This window comes from Phycodurus eques, chromosome 19, assembly GCF_024500275.1.
Source record: "Phycodurus eques isolate BA_2022a chromosome 19, UOR_Pequ_1.1, whole genome shotgun sequence".
Lineage (NCBI taxonomy): Eukaryota > Metazoa > Chordata > Actinopteri > Syngnathiformes > Syngnathidae > Phycodurus > Phycodurus eques.
This window is the reverse complement of record NC_084543.1, coordinates 8416896-8441991: the sequence shown is the minus strand read 5'-3', so window position 1 is coordinate 8441991 and position 25096 is coordinate 8416896. Positions and strand designations below refer to the sequence as shown.

Sequence of the window (25096 nt, the reverse complement as noted above, 5' to 3'; positions counted from 1 at the left end):
TCAAAGATGCTAACAGCAAGTTTAGTTAGCTAGCTGCCTACTTTTAAAAGAAGGATCAGAAGATTAAAATGTTGCATATTGGTATATGGTAATAAGTATAGCCGAATTCTTCAGTAATATTTGTTCAATTAGTGCAAAGTGGGAAGTATAATACTGCATTATTGACAATGACAAATAATGATGTTATGTTGAAGTAAAATATAGTACACTCATATGTACTGTTACGAAGCAGGAACAAGAGGGTATAAAAATGTGCAAAAACAGAGGATAAAACAAGTTTTCATTGAAGTTTTTTATATATTTTTTTTTTATTGGCACAAAATCGGTGTCAGTTCAATTCTGTATGACAACGCTTTCAGATTTTTCAAGCTTACATGAAAGCATTTGTCTTGCATGAAAGCATTTGTATTGCATGAAAGCATTTGTCTTGCCTACTTCCTTAAAATGTTTTGGTCACCTTATTTTTGGAAAGAAACGCACCATTTCTTGTAAACCATTTTTACATTTACAAACATTTATTTATCCATCCAGGTAAGACATTAACAATGTTTATACTGTCTTTCCTATTAATGTAATGTTGTCTTCATTGAAAAAAAAAAAGAAAAATAGAGGTTTATAACCTACTCACTACCTACTCCAAAGGTTTAGAGGTTTCCAACTTTTCCATGTTTTAGTAAACTACTTTTTGTTCTCTAACAAGAAGGTGAATGGCAAAATTGACGTTCCCCCCCCCCCCCCCCCCAAGTATATCCATTGATTAAAAGGTTTTTAAACAGTAAAGTATATAATTTTAAAATTCATAGGAAATAAATCGTCATGCAAGAGGACATGATGCAGTATTTTTTCACTCCTGCGACATTTTTTATGGGGTCGTTTTGGGGTGTAATGTGTCTCCGGTACTGTTGAGGGCGCTGCTCTCTGACACGCCTCCACTGCCTTAAATCCGTGACGTGGATTTTCATTCAGAGTCCGAGTAGCCCCCAAACATTCTCCTTACGGCGCATCAAAACCTCTTTTTACGTCACTTTTGTTACATTTACAACAAATAGCTGTTTTTTTGTAGCTTGCGACGCTTTAGACAGTTTTTACACGACGCAAAACACAGGTGAGTGTGTCATTAAACCGAAAATGTAAAAAAAAAGAAAAGGGGGGAAAAAAAAGAATCACCACAAAATTGCCGTCACGTGAGTCCTTTTTTTCCTTCCCACAGGTAGACAAAATGAGTAAAAACACCAAAGTGTGGAGTTTGAAAGATAAAATAAGCGATAACGAGATGGATTTGAGTCTGTGTAACCTCTCCGAGGTGCCCGTCAAGGAGCTGGTGAGTTGGCGTGTGTGGGGAGAGCTTGGAAAATACTGCACACATCTTCACATGACGTGCAATCACTGACTTTTAAAGTGGAATATGAGTCAGTTCATTTAAGTGAAACACTTTCGTTACTTGCTAAATGATAATAAATTCATCCCTACAGGCTTTATTCACCAAAGCGACTATTTTGGACTTGTCCTGCAACAACATCACCTCTCTGCCGGTAAGTCCATTTATTATTATTTTTAAACCTGCAAATGACTTTTTCGTATTTTACTTTGAGAGATGCAACATGGCAGAATTTTGAACATTTTGAAGGTCCCCCCCCCCCCCCTTTAAGCTGGTGGAAGGTTAAAAAAATGCATCATGATTTTGTTGTTGTTAAAACCTAACTGTTAAGATGTTTTACCTTAATGTTTCATTCGGATGAGTGGACGATGGAGAGAGAGAGAGAGAGAGAGAGGCTATATTTAACCAAGCATGGCAGATTTAATAGTTTTTCCTCATATCAGCCTCACATACACAACAGCTATTAAGATATAAAAGTATCAAAGAATTACTGGCACAGGAAGACTCCTAACCCTAATTTGTAATTGTAATTTAGTCTCGAGACCCTAATTTAAAACCCTCACTCTTGTTTAAAACCCCAAATTTCAACCCTACTCCTTACTTGAAAATCTAATCCTACCCTAAAATTTTACTTTGAAGCCCTAACCCTGGTTTGAAACGGTCTTTTCAAATCCTAGATTTGGTTGAAAACGCTAACCCAGACTGAATATCCTAACTTGAAAACCTAACCTTTCTTAAAACTTTAACCCTAGTTTAAAACCCTAACCCACTCCTGAAACCCCACTTTAAAACCTTCGTTTCTGGTTTAACCCTTGTTCGAAAACCCAATCTCAAGGCTTGAAACCCAACTATGAAACCAAAAACCCTAGTTGTTTTTCCTCTTCTTCCACATGGTAGCCCGAGTTCTGCAACCTGACCCACTTGGTGAAGCTGGACCTGAGCAAAAACCAGCTGACCTGTTTGCCGGACGACCTAGGGAACCTAGCTGGTCTGCAGCACTTGGACTTGTACAACAACAAGCTGAGCAGCCTGCCCGTCAGCTTCTCTCAGCTGCGGGTTGGTGGAAGCGCGCACAAAACAAGTGTGGTGCCATTTTTGTTCCTGGCGCTAGCTATCACTAAGCTAATAGCATGGGTTTTGTATTTTGCTGTCAGAGTCTGAAGTGGTTAGACCTCAAGGACAATCCCCTGGATGAAGGCCTGGCCAAAGCGGCGGGAGATTGTCTGGACGAGAAGCAGTGCAAACTGTGTGCCACCATGGTAAGAAAGACAGACAGAAACAAAAGATGATGAGTAAACCAGAGATTTTTTTTATTTTTTCCCTTGTCAGGTTCTCAAGCATATGCTGATGCTTCAGGATGAGGCCGACCGTGCGCGAGAAAAGCGACTTTTGAGGGAAAAAGGTCAGGAAACAGAAAGTTTGTTCAGAAATTTAAATATGACAACTTTTTTGGGGGAGGAAGACAAAACTATTTCATAAGATTAATGTTTTTTAAAATATGAATTTAATGTTAAATCTTAAAAAAAAAAATCCTGGAAGAAAATACAACTTTTCAAAGAAAATTATATATGTAAGATAATGAAAGAAAGACAACTTTATGGCTTCTTTTGTCGAACAGTCCAGTTTTTCTCAGGGGAGAGTGCTTTCCTAGAAAAAAAGGAGCATTTTCATAAAGTTTAACTTTTTTTTCTCCCAAAAGAAGCAACTTAAAAAAAAAAACCTGACTTTACGTATTATGATTTTTTCTGACAAAAAACCTGTAAAAAAATATAAATAAGACTTTATTCTTGTAATTTTTTTACTGGGATAAACAAAACAAAAAAAGAATCAGTTTTCACATTCACTTCATTCTTGTAATACTATTTTTTTCCTGAGGAAGAAAAATACTTGTTCTCATCCTGTTAGAGCTGGAAAAGAAGCGAGAGGCCAAGAAGCGGGAACGCGAGGCCCGAGAGAAGGAGGCACGTAAGCGGGAGAAGGCAGAGGAGAAGGAGAAGCGGCGGAAGGAGTACAACGCCCAGATGGCCGCCGCCGCCGCCGCCGCCCAGGAACAGCCGAAGAAGAGGACCGAGGAGAGGAAGACCAAGAAGAAGAATGGACAGGTCTCAGGTAGCGCAACTGCATTCCAACAAGATCACTTCCCCCATTTCTATTTTTCATATTCTGCAACTTCCACTGGCTCATTTAAATATCCTCAGTCATATCTCCCTCGCGACAAAAATTGTCACCTTCCCCAAAAACTGCTGCAAAATAGTTATTCTTGTTAATTTCACATTTATCATGAAGTATTGCATTATTTGAAGATTTCATTTTGGACTTATTAAATACATTTTTATATGTTTATTATAACAGACAGCGCTACTTCCCGCATGCAATCAAAAAAGGGCATTATTGTCTTTTGCTATGTAAAACTACTTCAGCCTGAAATATATAGCTACATCTCAGTAAATTAGAATGTTAGAAAAGTCCATTTATTTCAGTACTCATACACTCAAAAGATTCATTAAACATTTGGGGGTGGGAGGTTATTGAAATTAAAGAGTATCACTACTGTATTGTAATATTTTTGCTTCTGGAACAAAACTGTCAAAATCCGACATGCTCAAAAAACGTTTTGTTGAGAAATTCGACTTCTCATACTAAACAAATGTTTTGGGCTCAAAGTAAGGGCTTTTAATGGCAACAAATGCACCTTTTTGCCATTTTAGGCTAATTTAAAGAAGAGGTAACCGTTGTAAAGTGTTTTTGAAAACAGTCTCTGTCGTGACTGTCTTTCTTTGTGTCGTGTCTTCAGAGAAGAAGACCATGGTGGCGAGGGCGGCATCTAAGCCTCGCCGCTCACTGCTCGGCGTGGTCTTCAAACTCTTCCTGCTACTGCAGCTCGGCGTGGCCGTTGCCGTCGTCGCCTGCCGGATGACGGAGCTACGGCGGGAGGGCGTGTGCGTGCCGCTGGACGCTGTCCTGGACCGGGGCCTGGCTTGGGCCCGCGAGCAAGAGGGCGAGGTCCGCCGGCTGCTAAGTGACCTTTCCTCTGCCGTCAAGGACTTCCTGGAATCAATGCAGACGTCCAAAAGCTAAAGCTGGGATTTTAAAGATAATCTTCTCATTAAGATGGCTGCCGCTGCTTCTCATTCATGCAGAAAGACAAAAGGGGGGAGGGGCACACGTGTGAAAATTCCTATGGAATTGTCGCCGCTCTTTGTACAACCGCCTCTTTTTAAAAAAACATCTTTGTCTTCTCGCGCCACTTTGCGGCGTTCCTCTCGCCGTTAAATAAATGCGCTGACTCCACGCTTCTGTCAAACGAGATCACATGGGAGGGTCCGTGGCAGCCCGTGACGCGGCTTCCCGTCTTCCGCCGCGGGCCGCCTGGTAGTCCTGCTCTGTCACGTGGCCCGCGTGCTGCAACAGCCTCCGACGAAGCGACACGTCCACCGCAGTCTCCAAGGTGACCTCCTTGAACACCCGACACACAGACACCTGCGAAATCGTCACTAATATTTATGTTCAACAACAGCGTTTCCCATCTCCCATGAATAGCTCAAATCTGCAAGGAATTGACAGTCCCAAAAAAGGTTTACAATTGCCAATAAATGGCGCCAAAGTACTACTTTCTATTTGACAAGAATTATGGCCAAACTAGCTCTTGCATTCACTTCAACATAGTTTTTGGCACTACAATGGCTCCAAAGCAATGTTTTTGTATTCGACAATACTTTGGCCTGACCACAAAAATACGACTATTCGAAACATTGACATTTCGAATGAATTTTTTTCCCCTCGTAAGAATGACAATTTTCCAACATTTTGTTTGTCTCATAGTATGACTTATTTTCTGAAAAACAAAAAAAACATCCATCCTAAAATAATTTTTTTTTTAAAGACATTTTAGAAAAAAATGCTATTTCAGTAAAAATTACAACTATAAAGTTATGACTTTTTTTCTTTGGAAAAAAATAGGACTAGTCTAAACAGTACCACTATTTTTATTTAAAAAAAACAAAAAACTTCTCAGATGACTTTTTTTTTTTTTCCCCTGTGGAAGTTTTTTGTTTTGGTTGTCAAAAATGTCTTGTTCTAGAAGAATTTATTCTCTAAATATTATTATTTTTACCTCAGACAAATACACAAAATCTCTCAAATATACTATTCATAAAATTGCAACTTTTTGTAGTATATTTTTCTGTCATAAATATAATTAAGCCGGCACGGTGAATGACTGGTTAGCACATCTGCCTCACAGTTCTGGGGACCGGGGTTCAAATCCCGGCCCCGCCTGTGTGGTGTTTGCATGTTCTTCCTGTGCCTGTGTGGGATTTCTCCGGGCACTCCGGTTTCCTCCCACATCCCAAATACATGCGTGGTAGGTTGATTGAGAAGACGTTAAATTGCCCGTAGGTGTGAATGTGAGTGCCAATTAGTGCCAATGGTTTTTTTGTTTATATGTGCCCTGCGATTGGCCAGCGACCAGTTCAGGGTGTATCCTGCCTCTCGCCCAAGGATAGCTGGGATAGGCTCCAGCAGCCCGCGACCCTAGTGAGGATAAGCGGTAAAGAAAATGGATGGATGGGAATATAATTATTAATATCGTCTTTACCTGTTGGAAGTGTAGTTTCTTGAACATGGCGATGCTGATGTCGTTGTCCAGGCCAATTTTCGCTTGAAACCTGCTGATGCCGAGTTTGGCGACCCCTGGTGGTAGACAAGGCAATTATCTGAAAACCTTTTTTTTTGTGTGTAAAAATATTTTCCTCATTAAATTAATTTTTTTTATTCCCCCCAGAAAAAAATTAAAAATACCACACAAAATACATGATTGTTGTATGATTATGACTTTTCTGCAGTAAAAAGCTGTTTCAGAAACAAAATACAACCTAATTCTTGTGAGAGTATGACCCCCCACAGCATGGCCCTAATACTTAATCACAGTAGTCTTGTTTTAAATGTGAATGTACAAGTAATAACATGCAAGAAGCTCACCATAGTGCATCATCATTTGCGTCACCTCCTTCCCGATACCTTGTCCTCTGTAACTGGCCTCTGTAAATAAATCATTTTTAAGTCAAGCAAGAAGCTAGTGGAGAATCTAGCTGGTTGGTTGACCTGCTATCATGATCTCCAACTCAGCCATGGAAGGATCTGTGGGGTCTGTCAGGAAGATGTTGACGTCTCCGATCATGCACTGTGCCTCCTCTGTGCCAGAGTCCACCCAAAGCCGCTTGTCCAGGATGATGAAGGTGCACTCTGGGAAAACAAGATAACGAACATAACCCATTGCAAAGACATACGTTTCCACATTTTTAAAATGGTTCCCAGGTTTCTTAATGTTCGGAGTCAGATTTTTTATTTTTTTTGGTCATGGTGAAATATGCTCATTTTAGGGTGGATTTGTTTAATGCAGTGCACCGGTCTCTCCTCGCGAAAGTCTTCTCGGGCAGGCCATGTAACTTACTGTCGGCGTCTTCTCTCCAGCTGCGTTGCATGTCATATTCCTGCTCCAGCGTCAGAGGCTCCGAGGCCGTCAGCTGCTGCAGCTCAACAGACTTCATCCACTCGTGGTACCTGATAACATAGATAAAATAAAAGATCGATAACGGACCAATTGATATACATTTCAGGGAAGGGCAAAGTAGGTATACCTTCTTTGTTTTGTAATCTTTACTTTTTCAGTTTTTTTTTCTTGGCATTTTTCCTTATCTACTTCCTTCCCTCAGGCCTGCCTTTGACTAATGAATCCTTCAAACTTTTCTACCTTGAGTTCTGTGTGACCCCCCCCCCCCCCCTCCCAGACCTGCATATTTGCTAGAATCTTTCCTTCCTGACCTTCCTTTTTTTTCCTGCGTCCTGTCTTATTTCCCTCAGTTCTGCTTTTTATCCATGCACCTTTGCATCCTTAAACCTGCTTTTCTGCCTTCCACCTCAGAATGTTTTTCTTTCCTTCCCTCAGGACTGCTTTTTATGCATCCTTCCATCCTTCACTTTATACACTTTTCCACCTTACGTCGATACTTCCGTCTAAGTGTTCTCATTCATGCATCATCAAGTTTTAAAACGTTTTCTGCCTTCCTTTCTTCATTACCTGTTCACCACTACTTTACAAATCACTTTGTACATTTGTTTAGGACCCCTTTAATGTATGGTCATTGTTAAGACACATTTGTTACCCTCTGGTGTCAAGACTACCAAAGTTTGTATTTATCGAGTTCCATTATTTGCCCTTATTCACGATACCTGTACAAACAAAGTTTTGAATAATAATTACAGTAACAATTCGAATACATACTTTTGGCCCACCCTGTATATATACACTTATACAAGAACACAAATTAATTATATCGTTAGTACATCTTTGAGTATTCTGAGATCTGCTCTGTATATAAAATCATTAGCATTATTATTGAGATGACGGCGATTACCTTGGGACGTGCTCCGCATTGTAAGGCACCAGCACGACTTTATGTCCTTCTAGCAATGTGTTCTCATTTATTTTCATACTGAAAATCTATATTATATGAAGCTTTAAAAGTCGTTCCGTAGGTACGCGTTCGCAATTTGTGAAAGTGGACGCCGAGGACTTCCGGGTTTATTCTCACTCTACGCTACAAATTGGACAGCACAAAAGACTACCAGCGCCACACCGTGAACATAATCGGTATTTCAACATACGGAAACACTGAATCAAGAATAGAAGTAGTCAACAACTTAAGTTTCCTCACGGAATAGTAAAACTATTAATAGTTATACTATTAATTAATATTATAATAGTATAACTATAACAGTATAACTGTATATTGAGCTATATATCGTTGAGTGCGTTGCAAACTGACTTCCGGGTTAGTTCTCACTCTAAGCTTAAAATCGCAGTTGCTCAGAAAAGTACAAAGGCTGCGCTACTTGCTGGACAGGAGCGGTATTACATTATTTATTTATTTATTTTTTGACTTGTACTTCACAAGAAAACGCTTTATAAACTCAACGACACTTCGAAAATGTAATGTTCAACACGTTTTAAGTTATTTTCTCTTTTTGTGTGAAACATCTCACTTGAAATGATTGCATCATTGTCAAATTGGAACGAATCAACCCCTGAGTCAGTTTGTCTCAGTTGCTTGTATTTCCATATATTGTATGTCAAATATTGCAGATAAAACCTGCACACAAGGTGGAGTAGGCTCTAAGCGGCCGTGCAGAGTCCATGCCACATTTTGACCTCCTGGTGTGGTGTGTTGACCATGTCCATCCAATGCTGCAACTGCAAACCCCTGGCGTACATGAACGGCCCTTTTACCGTGGGGGAAACATTCCAGACGCGCCCACAGTAGATTAGAAACTGTGATACAGGGAGACCATATTTTTAAAAAATAAATAAATATATATATATATATATATATATATATATATATATATATATATATATATATATATTTTTTTTTATATATAGTTTTACCACTCCAACATGCCTAAAGCCCATTTAAATTTATTAAAACACACATTTTAAACACATTTGAAATGTATTTGAACACAAATAAAATAATTGGAAGCATAAAATATAAGTATAGAAAACAATATATATTGTAGTGTCTGTCCCTTTAAGAGGCGGGGCCTAGTGGGATGACATGCAATGCAAAAGGACAACTATAAAATGGTCAACGCACCAAATACAGCGGTACATCGACTTACGAGCTGTCACCCAACCTTTTTCTTTTTTGGTCTTGAGTTGCGAGCAAAAATTGGAGTTACTAGTGCTAGATGGTGCTAGCGAACTTCTTAACAAGCAGTAGTTTGGCAGACAAAAATATAAAGTAAGAATATGCAACTTCAGATATTGCCCAACAATATCACTTAACTACACCAATACTTCATTCTTTATAAAATAACAAATAAATGACGGCAAATTCAGCGACATAACAATTCGTTTCAAACAAACGTTGTTTACACATGTGAAGCGGCACAATAGTCTCACGGGAGAGGGATTGCATAGAAAAAAGTTCTTGTAGGCTGAAATGTGGACATTTTTATGCAGGCACAAATGACAGCGCATGACATAGCTTTTCTTTCTCAGTGTGTAACTTAAACATACTGCACCGTATATGAATTGTGAGGCCTGACCCATTCCCTTTCCCCACTGTCGACCAACCTTAACATAAACACTGAACGCGAATACACCTAAAAAGTGACATGTCGTCATCCAAGTAGCAGCAGTGGTGACCTACTCTGAACGAAGAGAGATCCCCGATGGGCCAGAATGTCCCTGCGAGCCTCCGTCTTCATCACCTCCGCGTCGCTCTGAGACGTCGTGAAGCGAGGCGGCAACGTGAACGGGATCTCGCCGGGCTTTCATCGCAGAAAAATTACACAACACGACATTGTGGATGTCCAAAGGCAAGCACCGCTTGTGAACCAAAGGACACATTGTCATGTACAAATGTGCACAGCTGGGTTAAAAGTACGCTTAAAGGTACTGACTTGGCGTGAGAGCCTTGCAAAACCGGGACGACCGGAGCGGTGCACGCTGGGATGCGAGGCGCAGCGGCGACCGGCTGCCTGGTATCGTCTGCGATCACGTCTCCACTTGCTCCTGCACAGACACAACATCACCAGGCCCAGTAGGACAAGAAGAAAAAGAAGCAGCACCAGACGTCCTGCAGCGAGGCCGACCGGAACCATCGGACCTAAATCGCATGACACGCTGACACAAAGTTAAGCAGTGCAGGAGCTCGCATGGCATGTTTGTTCACCTGAAATTTTAACTTCTTCTTGTTAACTTGTCTTCAGTTAATGTATGCTGTCTGTTACAACGTGTATGTGCGTGCGCGTGAGATGGACACGAGATGGATTATTTATGGACAAATATTATTGTCCATAAGATGTTGGCAATAATAAATACATTTAATAAATGTAATCAAATACATCAACAGAACAAATACATAAAAAACACACAAATACAAATACATTTACTGAACATAGAATAATTTAAATAAAGCGTGCCTAAAGTAAATTAAAAAAATAATAAAAATTGCCTCAATAAAAATGAAAGGAAATATGAAAAATACATCAAATACAAAAACTACACCAAAATTAACTGAACAAGAAAAACATTTAAACTATTAAAAAAAACTTTACATCAGAAATTAAAATGTAAAATACACAAAATCATTAAAATTAATAAACTCCTAATGTAAATTAAAAACAAAAAAATGCATGAAATAAGATTTTATACCAAAATTAACTAAATAAAAATGAACTAAAGAAACAACATTAAATAAAAAACAAATCCTAACACTACCCCTAACCCTATTGGAAAGAATAACTACAAATCTAGAAAATTATTCAAATAAACTTCTTAACTTACTACAAAATTAAAAAATACCGAAGTAAAAAAATAAAAAATATTTTGAAAAATTACCAAAAAAACTTAAAAAAATGAAAATGCATTTAATAAAAAAATTATATTAGTCTGGCTTCATTCAAAGTAAATTGGGATGTATAGAAAATGGATGGACGGTTGAATGTAAAGGATCCCCCCCCCCCCCCCCCCAAGATTCATTAATATTATACTGTACATCCTGTGAACAATGAGTACAAGAAACAGTGTGCATGGAAATCCTGCCAGCTGACCTGATTTTAAATCTTTAGCCACTCACGCACACACACAGTGTGCAGAGATTGACCATCGGCTAATGGGATGACAGGTGGCGAGTTAATCCTCGGGGGCCAAGAAGCGGCACACCCACGGCACCCGCTCGCTCGCGCACTCTCTCCTCTCCCATGATTCATCAGCGCCATATTGACGCTACAGGTTGTTTCAGAGAAAACGCACACAAACATACTCACTCATTGGTGTGTGATCACCCAAAAGAAGTAAGTGATGTGTTTGAACGACTGAAAAGATGTTGGGAGGAAGACGGGACACTATTTAGCGGTGAAGAAGAGAACACCGAGGGCTATCTTTAAGGTAGGAAGTGGGGAATTCCCTTTGAAAACCAATAGGAGTGTGGTGTATTGTATATGTATTGTAGCATAAGATGCTGTCGTGGGATGGGTTCTACGAAAAAAAAGGAGAATCATTTACAATACCAGGATTCTTAAGATTACCTGGATGTGTAAGGGTGCTCCCTCATCTTCAATCTGGTCTAATTGACCGCATAATCTGAACTGTATAATCCCATTTAGGTTTAATTAGGAGTACAATTTAAAAAAAAAATATATATATATATCTTTTTTCATAGTGCTCGCCAGCGACCCAAATGAGGACATTTGGGTCGCTGGCGAGCAGGAGCCTATCCCAGCTGACATTGGACAAGAGGCACAGTACACCCTGGACTGACAAGAAGCCACTCACATCATTTGCGACTATATTTCTGTGCCCAAACATATAATGTTTCACCTATATCCATCCATCCATTTTCTATAGATCTCAACCTGTTCAGTGTTGAGAGAAACTGAAGCCAAGCGAAACGCAGACGACACCCAAGATTGGTTTCCAGTCAATCACAGGGCACATATAGAGACAGAGAACTATTCACACCACCTGAGTGGGACCTGAACACTAGCTGCCTCCTCTGAAGTCAGGCGAGTATCCCACTACACCATCAGTGATGCTGTTCACCTAATCAAACCCAAAAAGGAACTTAATGAATGTGGTACTAGAACTAAAACTGGTCTAGGTGTTGCTTGGTGGTACCCAGGTGCCCAAAGTCATACCGGTCTATCTCTTTACGATTGCTTTGAGGTCCTCCCTTCACGCCAGAGATTTTGAGTCTCCTCATTGAGGGTAAAATACAACTAGAAACTCATTTGTTCCCAGAGAAATAAAAGCGATACATTTGCACAAAGCCATAAACAGCTAAAGCGTAATCGGTGCATTTGCCTGTGTGTCTTTCTTTTTAATCTGTCGACTGTCTTGTCTGCAAGGTGAACTTTTCCTTAAATTGTCTGGACTGTTCTACATCATTTTAAAGTGTCTGTTAAGTGACAATAAATAAATTGAACACACCACAGAGAAGAGTGTTGCCAACAACGCTAGCTAGCTCACTGCATATTGCAATTGTGTTAAGCGCTTATTGAAGTTCTTTTCAGGTCGTTGAGGGGCGACTCCAAAGTGCATCAGGCGATGCAGTTTTAGCATCGCCCCCCCCAAAAAAAAAGGAAAATTAAAATTGTGAAAAACAGTTTAATGCTGAACTGAATTGAACCAGTGAGGTGTCTTTCTTTTCAGGTTATTGGCATGGCGATGAGGCCTGTACGACCGGCTTCCGAGATCTACCCGTCAGTGTGCTGTTCCGTCAGTCCGTCCGTGTCCTACTCCAGCTTGACAGTGATGGAGGGACCCGAGGACGACGGCGAACCCCACACACCCATCTTCTCCATCTCCAAGAGCTCCATGGACGTCTTCAAGCGCGACCCGGTGTGGACCGCCGTGGATCTACGCCGCAGCTCCAGCGCCAACGTCGAACAGGGCCCTCTGCAGCAGCTGCACGGGTGGCGGCGCGTGGGCAGCCTGCAGTCACCTGACCCCCACAACTCGCCCGCCCTCAGCGAGCGCTGGGTGGCCAACATGAGGCGCTGGAGCCGGTGCAGCGGCGGGAGCGGCGCGCACAGCCGCAGCAGCACGCCCGACACGGTGGTGTGGGGTGGAGGGACGTCGCGGCCCTGCAGCCTGGCGCGGGACGCGACCTGCTGCGCCGCGCCTGCCTCCCCGAGCACCCACGCCTCCTCGCCATTCATCTCCCCGCTGCTGACGCCCACTATGCCATCTGTGGATCTCTGCACCTCGTCCCCGGCGTCCCCTCTGGCGTCCCCCACCGTGCTGTTCCCCGAGCAGGGAGACTCCGAAGGGTCCCCTCTGACGTCCACCACCCCACCGCTGAAGCCCTTTTTCCGGGTGACTAGCACAGAGAATGACGCCTACCCGGGTAACCGCTTGCTTTATTTCCAGTATCCCTCCCCGATGGCGTCCTCCGTGTGCTCAGAGGAAGGTGCGTTGCTGTCCCCCGGAGGCCTAACTGAAGAGGAGACGGCGCCGATGTCCGATCCGCGAGCGCGAGTGACAAGTTCAGCGGATGAGGAGCAAGAACCGGACGAAGGCGCGTCGGTGTGCCACCTCCAGTTGCCGTGGCAACCGCAGCCGAGGAGGCCGCCGCTGGTCTCCTCCCTAAGCGACTCGCTTCTGGGTGAGGGGTGCAGATGGTCCAGAGGAGGCCTTCAAAGGGAGCCCTTCTTCGAGGAGAAGGCTCGTCGGGAAGTGGTTGACGCTGCCGTGCAGACGCTCTTCTCCCCCGCGGGCTCCTGGTTGGACCTCCGCAGGAACACCTCCCGCTCCCCCCTGGGCTCGCCGCCCGGATCCAAGCTGGAACTGAAGGCCTCGGTTGGTTCCAACTCCAACCTGGTCTCGCCGTCCTCCAGCATGTTCCCGCCGGGAGAGGAAGAAGAGGAGGAGGGGAAGCCAAAAGATGTTCTGGAGCGCAGAAGGTCATGTCTGAAGGCCGGGGAGGAGAAAGAGGAGCTTGGGGAGAGGAGGAGGAGCAGCATGAAGCAGGTGCAGTGGGACGAGGACGGGATGACGTGGGACGTCCACGGCATGTCCGTGGAGCCGGAGGTGCTGAGCACAGCCATACGAAAGCACCTGGAGCTCCACAACAGTCCCCAAGCCGGCAAACGACCCTCCAAGAAGAAGACCAAAGCACCTAAACCTCACGCTCCTCCCGCTTCTCCTCCTGCGGCGCTCCCCGACGCGACCCCTCCGACACGGGACGGGGGAGGCAAAACGGAGGAGGCGCCTCCCGAAGCAAGCAGAGCGGAGGGAGGAGAAGCTGGAAATGACGGCGTTTCAAAATCCCCCTCGCTCTCGCGCGGGACCATCCGGAAGAGGAGCGTGATGAGGTCACTGAGACCAGGGTGGTGTGGAGGCTTGAAAAAGGAAGATGACTAAGATTAAAAAAAAAAAAAAAAAAAAAAAGATGAGATATATTGATCCTGCGGCGGGGAAATTCACTGGTTACAAAGCAAAGGACAGTGCAAGAGATTTAAAATGTATAGAATATAATGGAAAAAGAAACTTTATAAAAATAAACAGATGAGAGAAAAGTTTGTACTGATAAGAGTTATTTTGAGCATTACTTTAAAACAGCAATATTGTTTTCATACACATACTGTAAGTGGTATTGAAAGTGTTTTTTTTTTTTAAATTACTAACTGACTAAATGTACATGGCTACTTCTCTATTGCTGTTCTTTGCACAGACTATTCAAACTTCAAGTAAAATTCTTTATTTTACACATTTTATTATTTTGTGTTACTTATTTATAACTGATTTACTACACTGTGGATCAGAAGTCTTGACTCACTTAATTGTACATAGTTTTATTTATTGATTAAAAAAACGAGGACAACAACAAAATCCTATAAAAAAGTATATTGTAATATGATATACGGTGGTATCTTGCGATACGAGTCATACGACTTATAAGGTTTTCGAGATATGAGCCGTAGTTCAGCCGTTTTTTTTTTTTTTTTTTTGCTTTGACTTGCAAGCGCAGACTTGTGATACGAGCGCCGTATGGTGGGAGTAATCTCACCTCAACTCACTTCCCAATGAGCAGCATTTTGGCAAATTGTGAACAATTCTTCAAAAAGAGGCTTCAAGCTGTTTATTGCCACTCCCAGTTGAACTTTAATGTCAAACTGGACATGACGCAGAGAGAATTTCTTCGCCTTTCAGTCCACTAGATGAATACTAACGCTAATTAGCATCTACGTTGCGGTGCTATAACCGTTCAAGTAACGGATAGAATAGAAATGGTCAAGCAACTTACAAAGAAGCACAAAATAACAGTATTCACAGTCATAAATTCTTTATCTTTGAAGAACGACTAATATTAGTGCCGTACTGAAGAGCTGGGGGGAGGTGAGACGTCCCACTGAACAGTATAGCCATCTTTCTGTCTTATACTGCCCCCAAGTGACTGAGGCGGGCACACCAGAAAAAAGCAGCACAATGGCCATTCAATTGACGTACTGTGACAAAAACTGTTTAATAATGTAAATACTGTATGTTTTTATAAAGTGCAAAATTATAGAGTGCGTAAAATAGACACTACAATAACAATTTTAGTTGTTTTTGGGGGGTGCGTGAATGAATGAATTTACGGCGTTACCATTCATTTGAAAAAAAGATGGTATGAGATGTGACTATTTTGAGTTATTAAACTCATATTTCAAGGCTCCACTGTACTGTACAAGTGTACAATGTTTCTCCAAGCTGAGCAAAGCCTGTGCCATAGAGAGTAAAATTCTGATTTTAAAAAAATGAAAACATAATAAAATAAGCCGCTAAGCAATAATAAATACACAAGTATATTCAGACAAATATGACAACATAACAATGATATCAAGTGAGTCATGTCGTACCCTGTATTTCATTTATTATATGAATAATTCTATTTAAAATGTATGTATTATTTAATTTTATAACACATTTATTATTGATGTATTCACTTATTTAATATTTTATTTTAATCAAACCTGATGACTTGTGGTACAACTCGTGTTTGTGCTCTCATTTCAATTCACGTGGAATGATACCAGCTGTTGAATACAATTTGTTTTTTTACAGGAATGATTTCCATATTTGCATTATTTCATGAATTACAATGATGTGAATGAAAAACCCTTTCGGACTTTTGATTAGGTACCCCTAGAGCTCGAGTGGCATCAAACATTGCACCGCTTTCTAATAATTTGGCACCTCTCATGTGATAGCTTAATATGCCATGTAGAGTTAGTTCTTCGACACAGCCTGCTACAACTGCAATAATAAAAACATGAAGGGTCTGGTTAGGTTGTGCGGCTGTACCTAATGTTATGCTCTTTAGCTGCAGTCAACTTGTTGAACCACATTGAGGGGCTGCAACCATTCAATGTTTCAGATGAGCATGCACATTCCCATTCACAGAGTAAAAAAAAAAATATCAACAACAAAAACTCACTGGTGACTTCCAGTGTGCTCATCCTGTGCTCTTATTTTCACAACATGTAGAGTAGAGGTGGAACAACATTGTGATATAGTGTATATATATATATATATATATATATATATATATATATATATATATATATATATATATATATATATTGACAGATGGCGTCAAATTTGGAGAAAGTCGTTGAAATGAATGAGCCGTTCTCAGATGAGAAGTTCGATCGGAGTCAAGACTGGGCTCTGGCTGGGCCACTTTCTCACTTTTCTGTTTTTAATAAATTGAAAACAAAAATGAAAAAGAGTTGTGTGTTGAATTTTAAGGAAAAATAAAATTCCTCCAAAAAAACCAAAAAAAATCCCTGTTTGGAATAAGGCTGTAAATGTAACTAAATGTGGAAAAGTATCACACTGTGAACACTTTCCAGATACACTGTACTGTATGTACCGTGGTTGTATTGTATCCTAACTTACAATGCATGTTCTACCTCTTATGCAGTGTTTCTCAACTTGTATTGAGCTCAAGCACAAAAATAAATAAAATAAATAAAAAAATAATTTCAAAAAAATACAAATCGCACGCACACAACAAAACAAAAAATGTCACACGAAGTATATACACAGTATACTGTTCGTCGAACATGAAGCTATGATGATTTTGTTGCATGAATGGCAACATGTGGATACACAAGTTAATTGTACTTTCTGCCATCTCGTGGAAGAGCACTTCTTTGTTCTGCCAGTCACTTTATGTCACTGGCATGGATACAGCGGATAAAAAAAAGTCTACACACCCCTGTACAAATGCCAGGTTTGCCTATAACCTGTCCTAACCTATAACCAACTAAAGTGATTTAAAAAATATATATATTTTTGGGAGGGGGGGGGGGTTAAACTAAACAAATGAGATAATGTGATTGCATAAGTGTGCTTACAGCTGCTTGCAACTGTTCTGTGTTCAGAATTAGCCAATCCAATTCACGTTAAATGGGAGTCAGCACACACCTGCCGGCGTTTAAAGTGCCTCAGATTAACCCCCCAAACAATTTCAGACGTTCTAGTAGGCTTTTCCTGACATATGTTGCTATCTAGCCAAAGCCTGAAGGTTATGTTCTAACACTGACTGCTATTTGGAACTGTTCAAAATTTCTTACACCTGGTCTAAGGCCCCGTGTTCAAGCTGAAGAAAAACAGCCCCAAAGCCTGATGTTGCCACCAACAGGCTTCGCTAAAGGTAGAGTGCTCTTTTGGTGATGAGCAGTGTTGCGTTTGCACCAAAACCTGGCATTTGAACAGGGGTGTGTAGACTTTTTATATCCACTGTAGATAAACCAAATAAAAATACTTCTATAATACTATATTGTTAGTATTAAAATCAAAGAAAACTCATGAAAATGAAATTGGATACGTTCCCACAGCACACCTGATGATCTCTCACACAAAGTATTGGGAATCGCTGCTCTCCTGTAATTACAATAGTGATTTATTCTTATTTTCTTAACTTCAGAGGGCCGCTTCACCCGAATTACAGAGAGTTATGCATACAATGTTTGAATAAATGAGGGCGTTTTGCTGTTGTGTATCCCCAGATGTCATTTGGAGGTCACTGTGCCACTGTAATAGGTCACATGACATGATGTTTGTGTACACCGACGTGTGTACTATGTGCGTGTGTGATGAGGCTTTTTTTTTTTTTTTTTTTTTGTGGAAAGTCATCGCTGCAGGAGAACAATCCAGCGCCTCGTTGTGATACAACTTATTGTGTGTTTGTGCGTGTGTGTGTACCTGCTGCTATAAATACAGTGGGTTACGCGCGGCCTGGCGATTTAGCGTAGAAGACGATGGCTGCCGCGCTTCATGTCGTGTGTTTGCTGATGCTGCCCCTGCTGAGTGAGGCGGCGTACACATACACGCCTGGCAAACAGCATAAGGTGCTGCACCTGGGTAAGAATACACACACACACACATAATCAAAATAACATGGTCGGTGGCCAGAACATGGTTGTGTGTTTCTTCGTAGACTGGCCCAAAGACTGCGGGATGGCCTACTTCAAGCCCAACATGGTCGAGAGGATCGTGTCAGGCAACGAGGCCAGACCGCACTCCTGGCCCTGGCAGGTCTCTCTGCAGGTATATTCATAGGAAAATATATTCTATACCAAACTTTTGCGCTCAAGAGGCCACGTTTGATTTTTAAAGGGGTAGAGGGTCCAGGTCATGCGTAGATGAGGAACAACCCCCCCCCCACGGTGATTAACTAAGCAATTCATAAATTACATGAACAGTATTTGTAATTTCCTTCTGTTTATTCTCCTAAATTTAGATTTCATTTCATGTCATTTTAAGACTTTGTTCTTATATTATTACAAGTTCATTATCACAAAATGTAGTTTTTTTCCCTTGTAATATTAGGATTTTATTTATATAAAACCTTTTTTTTAGTCTCATAAACTAAGTTTTTTTCCTTGTACAATATTATCACTTTACGTAAAAAATACTGCATTTTATGTTGCAATACTAAATGACGACTTTATGCTCGCAAATCACAACTTTATTCTCTTAAAATTTCTGCTTTTTTCTTGTAAGATTATGACATCATTCTCTTAAATTTGAATTAATTTCTTGTAATACTATGTATGACTTTTTCTTTTAAGATTACAACTTTGTAAAAAAAAAATTGTCATAAAATTCAACTTTTTTTCTTGTAATATTACAACATTCTCATAAAATCACCTCTTTTCTTTTGTACAATTACAACTTTAGACACATAAATTAGAATTTCTCTCTTGTAATATTCTGACTTTGGTCACATAAATTCCACCTCTTTTTGTTGTAATACTACATTACAGCTTTATTCTCTTAAATTTGACTTTTTTCTTGTAACATTATGACTTTATTCTCATAAAATTTCTATTGTAAAATTTAAACTTTAGACTTGTAAAATGTGTGTTTTTTTTTGTAATTTGACTTTATTCTTGTGAAATTACACATTATTTAAAACTTTCTTTTTACTTGAGTACTTTACAAAAAGCTTCCTATCTGGCAAGTTCAACACCCTGCACATTATAGTTATCTATTGTGTTAAGCAGTGGATCCCGTGATTGTGAGCTTGTAGCATTTTACCTTTGCCGATTGTGGTACGCGGACTCCCTCTAGTGATATGTGAAGGTATCACCACCCAAGTCCAGTTTAGTTATATTTAACTTATAATTTACAGTTAATACAACTGAACTTTGAAGCGTTATATTTAAGTGCAGTGTTAATGTTCAAACTGTGCATAAATGTTACAGTGGCTTACAATAATACTGAATATACATTTTAGGAATAAAACCTCAGTCTCGGGTTTGGTGAACACTTCGGCCTTCAGCGGTGCTGTATTTTAATGTCGGTCATGATAGAGGTACTTGGAGCGCTAAGTATTTTTTAGGTGGTACTTGGTGTAAAAACTTTGAGAACCGCTGCAGTAAATGACACACGACTTACTGAGGCTTCTTCTTCGTCATCTGGTAATTTGTCAGGTTCGTCCCAGAGGCAGCAAACATCACATTCACGTGTGTGGAGGAACTCTGATCCACAAGAACTGGATCCTCACTGCTGCTCACTGCTTCCAAAAGTGACCCTTAAAAAAAAAAAAATTGAAATTCAGCACAGTATTACACACTCGAGCAGTTAGTAATAACTTCCTTGTTCCAGGGGAAAGGCCGAGGACACCGGCTCGTGGAGGATCGTGGTGGGCAAGCACCGGCTGAGGCGCTCGGAAATGGCCGAGAGGGTCTTCCCCGTGAAGCGCATCTACCGGCACGAGAACTTCCGCTACCCGGCGCACAGCGAGCTGGACTACGACATCGCCCTGGTGAAGGCCGCCGCCGACATCCTCCCGTCCAACTTCATCCGCTACGCCTGCCTGCCGCGCAAGCAGACCAACCTCAAGCCGGGACACTACTGCTGGGTGACCGGCTGGGGCGACACCCGGGGTGAGTCTGGAGGAACATCACACGTGGACAAAAGTATTGCGTAGATCTCTACTTTTGGCAGAATTTCAACAATGTAGCAGTTTGAAAGAGGCCTAAACATTGCTTTGGAGTTAATTGGAAAAGCAAACCAATACCTAAGGACCATTTTTGCAAGAAAAAAATGGTAGCATGGCATCACAAAATGAGGCATATGAGTGGCCATATTGGTATTGGGCAAAACCATTTCAACTAGGAGCAAATTGAAAAAAACCTAAAACCTACGGACCATTTCGCAAGGAAAAATGGAAGCATGTCAACACAAAGTACGTCTAAACCAATTTATTGTATGGTAAATCGGTACCTGAAGTTCATTTTCCCAAGGAAAGTTTCATTATACGGTCGCAAAATTAGATGTTTGGTCAGCCATATTGGTATTGGCAGTGCAGTTGACACCAGGGCCTTCAGTGGGGATTTACCTGACCTAATCCACCTCTTGATACCACCACTATATATAGAAACTGTCAAATCTATCCAAAAACACAATTTATCAAACATGAAGAAAATAAAAAAGTTAATTAGATCATACTCACCAGAAATGTTGATTATTAGCTGCATCAATGCGTGCAGATGGCTACATAAGTGTTTTGCTAGTTGAACTTGGATCGCTGGCCAAGCATTAAGGATGGAAAAACGCTAACTTCCTGTGAGGAGACTTTGACGTGATGAGCCACAATATTGGTATGCTGCAAAATTAGTCCGCTATAGTGTGTCGTGAAATGGTGCATTTAGAGATGGAAAAAAAGTCTCTCTGTATTTAATTGTACAGAAAATTTATATTCAATGTTCATTTGGCAAGAACAGTGACAGTATGGGTCACAAAATAAAGTATTGAAACACCATTGGTACGAAGCAAAAGCCAGTTCGCCAGAGGGCATGTTTCTTGACGAGCTTTGGTGAACTGCCATCATAAAAAAACAACTTGATACGCTACTTGCCTTTAAATCAACTTTTGAGGACTTCATGGTATGGAAAAATCTTACAGAACCAACCAAAAACGTTGCAGCTTTAGATTTAGCTTCTTTATTTTAGTAAGACATTTTTGGACAGTTGTGTGCTTTGTGAAAGTTCATTACGAGAAGCGGTCATTACGTTTCATTCAATAATTCCAGGCGGCAAGGAAAACGTTTCCCTGGCAGAGGCGCTCAACCAAGCTCGACTCCCCATCATCGACTTCAAAACCTGTCGGCAGAAGAAGTTCTGGGGTGACCGCGTGCGAGACTCCATGATCTGCGCCGGGTTCAGGGACACTGAGGATCCCCCTGCCGCCTGTCAGGTTAGTTTCCGCCCACCGTACTCCTGCCAGCCTCAGGCGGGAAATTAAGACATGAACCAGAGCGTCGCTCTTTTCAGGGGGACTCGGGAGGTCCTCTCCTTTGCCAACTGGGCCGCGAGCGCTGGGAGGTGCACGGCGTGGTGAGCTTCGGCCCCATCGGCTGCACGGTAGAGAACAAGCCCAGCGTCTTCACCCAGACCGGCACCTACATCCCCTGGATCGAGGCCACGCGCATCCGAGACTTTTTCCTGCACTGACGCCACTTCCACAACAATAAAATGTTTGCTTTTCTTTTTAATGGTATTTCTCCTTGATTTATTACATCAGATGATGGGAGACAGATACACTCTTCTTCTTGCAGTACAGCTTCTAATGATCATCACCGTGAAATAAATACAAGTGTAGCTCTGACTGTAAGGCAAAGTTCATCATTGAAAGATCCACTCGCAGACCTGCAGCCACTCACCCACACGTATACACACACCAAGCACTTCCATCCCAAAGTCTGCACACTGCCTCTTGGAGATAGTTTGGCCCTAACGTCAGAGGAGGAGGAGGAGGAGGAGGACGAGGAGGAGTTCAGTAAAGCCGAGAGGACGACGGCGACGACGTTCCGGTCAGGTGGCCCCAATTGTTGTAGACGGCGTAGGCACCGGACAAGGCCAGACCAGCCAGACCCCCGCGGGCCACACCCTTCAAGCCACCTGCCAAAGCACAGATACAGTGGTTATAAAAACTCTACACACCCCTGTTCAAATGCCAGGTTTTTGCAGTCTGAGAAAATGAGACCAAGAGAAAGCATTTCAAAACTTTTTCCACCACTAATGTAACCTGTAAATCTTAATTGAAAGGAAAGAAAAAAAACACGTCTAGAGGTGAAGTAAAAATAAAAAAACATGAGAATGTGGTTGATGGCTATTGTCAGAATTAACAAATCACGTTCAAATTCATCACATGGGAGCCAGTAAAGACCTTCCACCATTTAAAGCACCTCCAATAAAGTTCAGATGTTCTTGCAGTGCAGCAAGAAGGAGTAAAACCCTGGACCTCATGTATGCCAATGTGAAGGGAGCATACAGCTCTTCTTCTCCAACCTCAGGACAATATGACCACGACTTCAATGGCAGGCTGCCAACATAAATACTGCGATAGTTTGGTCTAAAGACACAGAAGAGGCGCTGCAGGGGTGTTTCCATGTCACCAACTGGATTTATGTTTTTAAAGAGGTACATTTCTATTTAGGGAATATTGTATTTATTTATTGTCATTATTTTATTATTGTGTTTCATCTTTTATTTTTTTGTAATCATGTATGGCACTTTGTTTCCGCTGCGGTTGTTTTTAAGTGCTCTATAAAGCTAAAGCTTAACAGCAGAATAGACACCTACCGGCTGCCTTAAAGAGCATCCCCGTTAGCGTGCCGGCAGCTACTGTGTTGATGTCGTCCTCTGCTCCTCGGGCCTTCTCGATCACCACCCCGAACGCGCTGTATAACAAGGCTGCAACCACACCACAGACATCATTGTCACATCAATGACATCAATCTGTTTATATTACGATTCCGTGTTGAGTCTTACCTACTGAACCCAAAGTGTTGGCCCATGAAGCCCCTTGTCTGGTCACCATGTTGATAATCCTGGTCAGACAGCACAACATTTAGAGGGCAAACGTTTGTGCTCAAGGGCCATGTTTGACGACAGAGTCGGAAGCTAATCTTCCGAGCGGGGGTTTGGAGCGTGGGGGAGGATAGACGGAGTGTCCCGATCAGACGTTAATCATCGACGTGGTGGTTGGCTGCACAGTCTACCGATTGTCAAAAAAAAAAAAAGTGCTCGCGGCCCAGTAATTGGGGACCACTGGTATATTAGCTCCATACTCACTGCACATTCCGCGGTTTGGACCACGCCATGTCTCTGGTCTCCTTCAGGCCCATCCTGAGTCCGTTTAAAGCGCCGAACGAAGCCCCTGTAACAACATTAAAAAACAAGCAAATGCATAGTTGGTAATAGAACGAATAAACAGAGAGCTTGGTTGTATGTTGGAAGTTGCTCCAAAAACCAACAGAGAAGAGCCACAAAAAGGCGCCAATGACGGACTTTCGTTCCTACGACAAATGCTTTACATGATTTTGTGGGTTTCATACGAGTAAATATCGCTTCTATAACCAATCACATCTGAATTCTCGTTTTCGTTAAACAACAAGAAAACTCTTCACAGAAAAAGTGTTTGTTTGCATGGCATATACACAAGTGCTATTAATCAAAGTAGTATCACCTCATGCCTCAATTTGAGCCAGGAAAAACCCTGCTATTGTACCCTGAGTGGTCATTTTTCTTGGCAACAATAACCCGTAAATTTGAAGTCTCTCTTTTTTCTATTTTTAAGACATCTGTTCATGCACCGCTACTGTTTTAGCAGCGGTATCTGGAAAAGAAAAACAAAAAAAACTCAAATGATGCCCATCCCTGATTATCATAAGAAATGAAGTGGCAAACCTTTACCTGTGATGCAGGAGCCTCCAATGGTGAAAAAAGCCAGCTCGAACCTTCCTCTCGTCTTATTAGCGCCTGTAGGCAAAATGAACTCCTCTGTGTCCTGAAAAACACACAATTATTGACATTAATTATACATATTTTCATAACAGGACATTAAGTCTACTATAGGCTGTTTTTGGGTTCTGCCTTACCTGAACTAGGTAGCGAGGGTCGACGTTAAGGTAAGGCGACAGGGGGCTCATTCCAGTCACTAAAATGTCAGGGAGGAAAAACGACACAAATAGCAACATTAAATCCAACCACACACTCACTTCAGCATGCTAGCCGGTTAGCTGCTAAACTAGCCACCGAGCTAGTAGGACGCGTACATGGAACACCGGCGAGCTCCGTGTTGGAATATTCCGGCGCTCCACCGCCGAAGAGACCACCGAGACTCGCCTTGAGCCCCCCGGAGCCTTGCGGGCTGCTGTCCATGTCTGGGAGGGTGGTGGGAATAAAAAAACAAAAAAACAACAACAACAAAAATCTTGCTTAGGCTAATGCGCGCTAGTTGTGATGCAACGGTGACCAATGCTAAGCTGTTGTACGTCAACGCCAGTATTATAGTAATAATACAGTTGACCGAAAGCGTCTATTTTTTTAAAATCATTAAGTGTGGTTTACATAAGAAAACGAGCATGTCTACGTCGGGAACTTGCTGTTCTGTCATTTCCCTGACCTCGACACACAGCAGCAGCAGCATGCTCTTGCCGTAAAGCGAGGCTGTCAAATCACGTCAACGGCACCGGTCATCGAAAGAGAGAGCCTGGCCACACTGTTGTGAAAAACATCGGGTACCGTCTTCGACGTTCTTGACCATATGTAAAGTAAGTCAATCACGAAAGTCGTGTTCAAAGTTTAAAGTAAGTCTTGTCATTTTTACGAGCCACAAATCTGACATCCTTTTACGCCAGTTAAGGA

At 41.7% G+C, this 25096-nt stretch overlaps 6 protein-coding genes across 7 annotated transcripts; 3 read left to right on the top strand and 3 right to left on the bottom strand.

Moving 5' to 3' along the window:
* Positions 1–951: 951 nt before the first annotated feature.
* Positions 952–5350, top strand: lrrc59 (leucine rich repeat containing 59). Its single transcript, XM_061663860.1, has 8 exons — positions 952–1105; positions 1211–1321; positions 1473–1532; positions 2276–2434; positions 2533–2637; positions 2708–2780; positions 3284–3487; positions 4173–5350. The coding sequence occupies exons 2-8, from the start codon at positions 1220–1222 to the stop codon at positions 4454–4456; spliced, it is 987 nt and encodes a 328-aa protein (XP_061519844.1). The 5' UTR covers positions 952–1105; positions 1211–1219; the 3' UTR covers positions 4457–5350.
* Positions 3828–7959, bottom strand: nat9 (N-acetyltransferase 9 (GCN5-related, putative)). Its single transcript, XM_061663862.1, has 6 exons — positions 7795–7959; positions 6831–6940; positions 6482–6622; positions 6359–6418; positions 5976–6070; positions 3828–4858 (listed from the first exon to the last, which is right to left on the bottom strand). The coding sequence occupies exons 1-6, from the start codon at positions 7869–7871 to the stop codon at positions 4688–4690; spliced, it is 654 nt and encodes a 217-aa protein (XP_061519846.1). The 5' UTR covers positions 7872–7959; the 3' UTR covers positions 3828–4687.
* Positions 7960–8552: 593 nt separating this feature from the next.
* syt15 (synaptotagmin XV) lies at positions 8553–10045 on the bottom strand. The gene is given in 4 exon segments (XM_061664023.1): positions 8553–8659; positions 9592–9712; positions 9829–9921; positions 9923–10045. Coding segments are annotated over 4 exon segments (444 nt in total).
* Positions 10046–10955: 910 nt separating this feature from the next.
* On the top strand, positions 10956–14532 carry LOC133418049 (G protein-regulated inducer of neurite outgrowth 1). The gene is made up of 2 exons (XM_061706379.1): positions 10956–11333; positions 12597–14532. Exon 2 carries the CDS (start codon positions 12606–12608, stop codon positions 14307–14309), a length of 1704 nt encoding a protein of 567 aa, XP_061562363.1. The 5' UTR covers positions 10956–11333; positions 12597–12605; the 3' UTR covers positions 14310–14532.
* A 3664-nt stretch (positions 14533–18196) lies between these two features.
* On the top strand, positions 18197–21927 carry zgc:112285 (uncharacterized protein LOC561476 homolog). The gene is made up of 6 exons (XM_061706064.1): positions 18197–18299; positions 18376–18485; positions 19874–19968; positions 20049–20329; positions 21478–21641; positions 21719–21927. The coding sequence occupies exons 1-6, from the start codon at positions 18197–18199 to the stop codon at positions 21896–21898; spliced, it is 933 nt and encodes a 310-aa protein (XP_061562048.1). The 3' UTR covers positions 21899–21927.
* timm23a (translocase of inner mitochondrial membrane 23 homolog a (yeast)) lies at positions 20262–25096 on the bottom strand. Of its 2 annotated transcripts, XR_009770406.1 has the most exons (8): positions 24505–25096; positions 24328–24386; positions 24143–24236; positions 23522–23606; positions 23219–23277; positions 23030–23140; positions 21458–22345; positions 20262–20335 (listed from the first exon to the last, which is right to left on the bottom strand). XR_009770406.1 is itself a non-coding variant. In XM_061706065.1 (7 exons), the coding sequence occupies exons 1-7, from the start codon at positions 24608–24610 to the stop codon at positions 22221–22223; spliced, it is 639 nt and encodes a 212-aa protein (XP_061562049.1). In that variant the 5' UTR covers positions 24611–25096; the 3' UTR covers positions 21239–22220. The 2 variants fall into 2 exon arrangements, 1 of the variants encoding a protein (XP_061562049.1); XM_061706065.1 differs by lacking the exon at positions 20262–20335 and having other exon boundaries at positions 21239–22345.

Bases quoted from the DNA above. Each gene is read 5' to 3' on its own strand.
- lrrc59 (XM_061663860.1), top strand. From the start codon at position 1,220: ATGAGTAAAAACACCAAAGTGTGGAGTTTGAAAGATAAAATAAGCGAT. The intron at 1,322-1,472 runs GTGAGTTGGCGT...TCATCCCTACAG, and splicing joins AGGTGCCCGTCAAGGAGCTG to GCTTTATTCACCAAAGCGAC. The intron at 2,435-2,532 runs GTTGGTGGAAGC...TTTTGCTGTCAG, and splicing joins TCAGCTTCTCTCAGCTGCGG to AGTCTGAAGTGGTTAGACCT.
- nat9 (XM_061663862.1), bottom strand. From the start codon at position 7,871: ATGAAAATAAATGAGAACACATTGCTAGAAGGACATAAAGTCGTGCTG. The intron at 6,941-7,794 runs GTAATCGCCGTC...CTATGTTATCAG, and splicing joins AATGCGGAGCACGTCCCAAG to GTACCACGAGTGGATGAAGT. The intron at 6,071-6,358 runs GTGAGCTTCTTG...GTCTACCACCAG, and splicing joins GCAAATGATGATGCACTATG to GGGTCGCCAAACTCGGCATC.
- LOC133418049 (XM_061706379.1), top strand. From the start codon at position 12,606: ATGGCGATGAGGCCTGTACGACCGGCTTCCGAGATCTACCCGTCAGTG.
- zgc:112285 (XM_061706064.1), top strand. From the start codon at position 18,197: ATGGCTGCCGCGCTTCATGTCGTGTGTTTGCTGATGCTGCCCCTGCTG. The intron at 18,300-18,375 runs GTAAGAATACAC...GTTTCTTCGTAG, and splicing joins GCATAAGGTGCTGCACCTGG to ACTGGCCCAAAGACTGCGGG. The intron at 19,969-20,048 runs GTGACCCTTAAA...TCCTTGTTCCAG, and splicing joins GCTGCTCACTGCTTCCAAAA to GGGAAAGGCCGAGGACACCG.
- timm23a (XM_061706065.1), bottom strand. From the start codon at position 24,610: ATGGACAGCAGCCCGCAAGGCTCCGGGGGGCTCAAGGCGAGTCTCGGT. The intron at 24,387-24,504 runs GTACGCGTCCTA...CTGACATTTTAG, and splicing joins GGAGCTCGCCGGTGTTCCAT to TGACTGGAATGAGCCCCCTG. The intron at 24,237-24,327 runs GTAAGGCAGAAC...TGTGTTTTTCAG, and splicing joins ACCCTCGCTACCTAGTTCAG to GACACAGAGGAGTTCATTTT.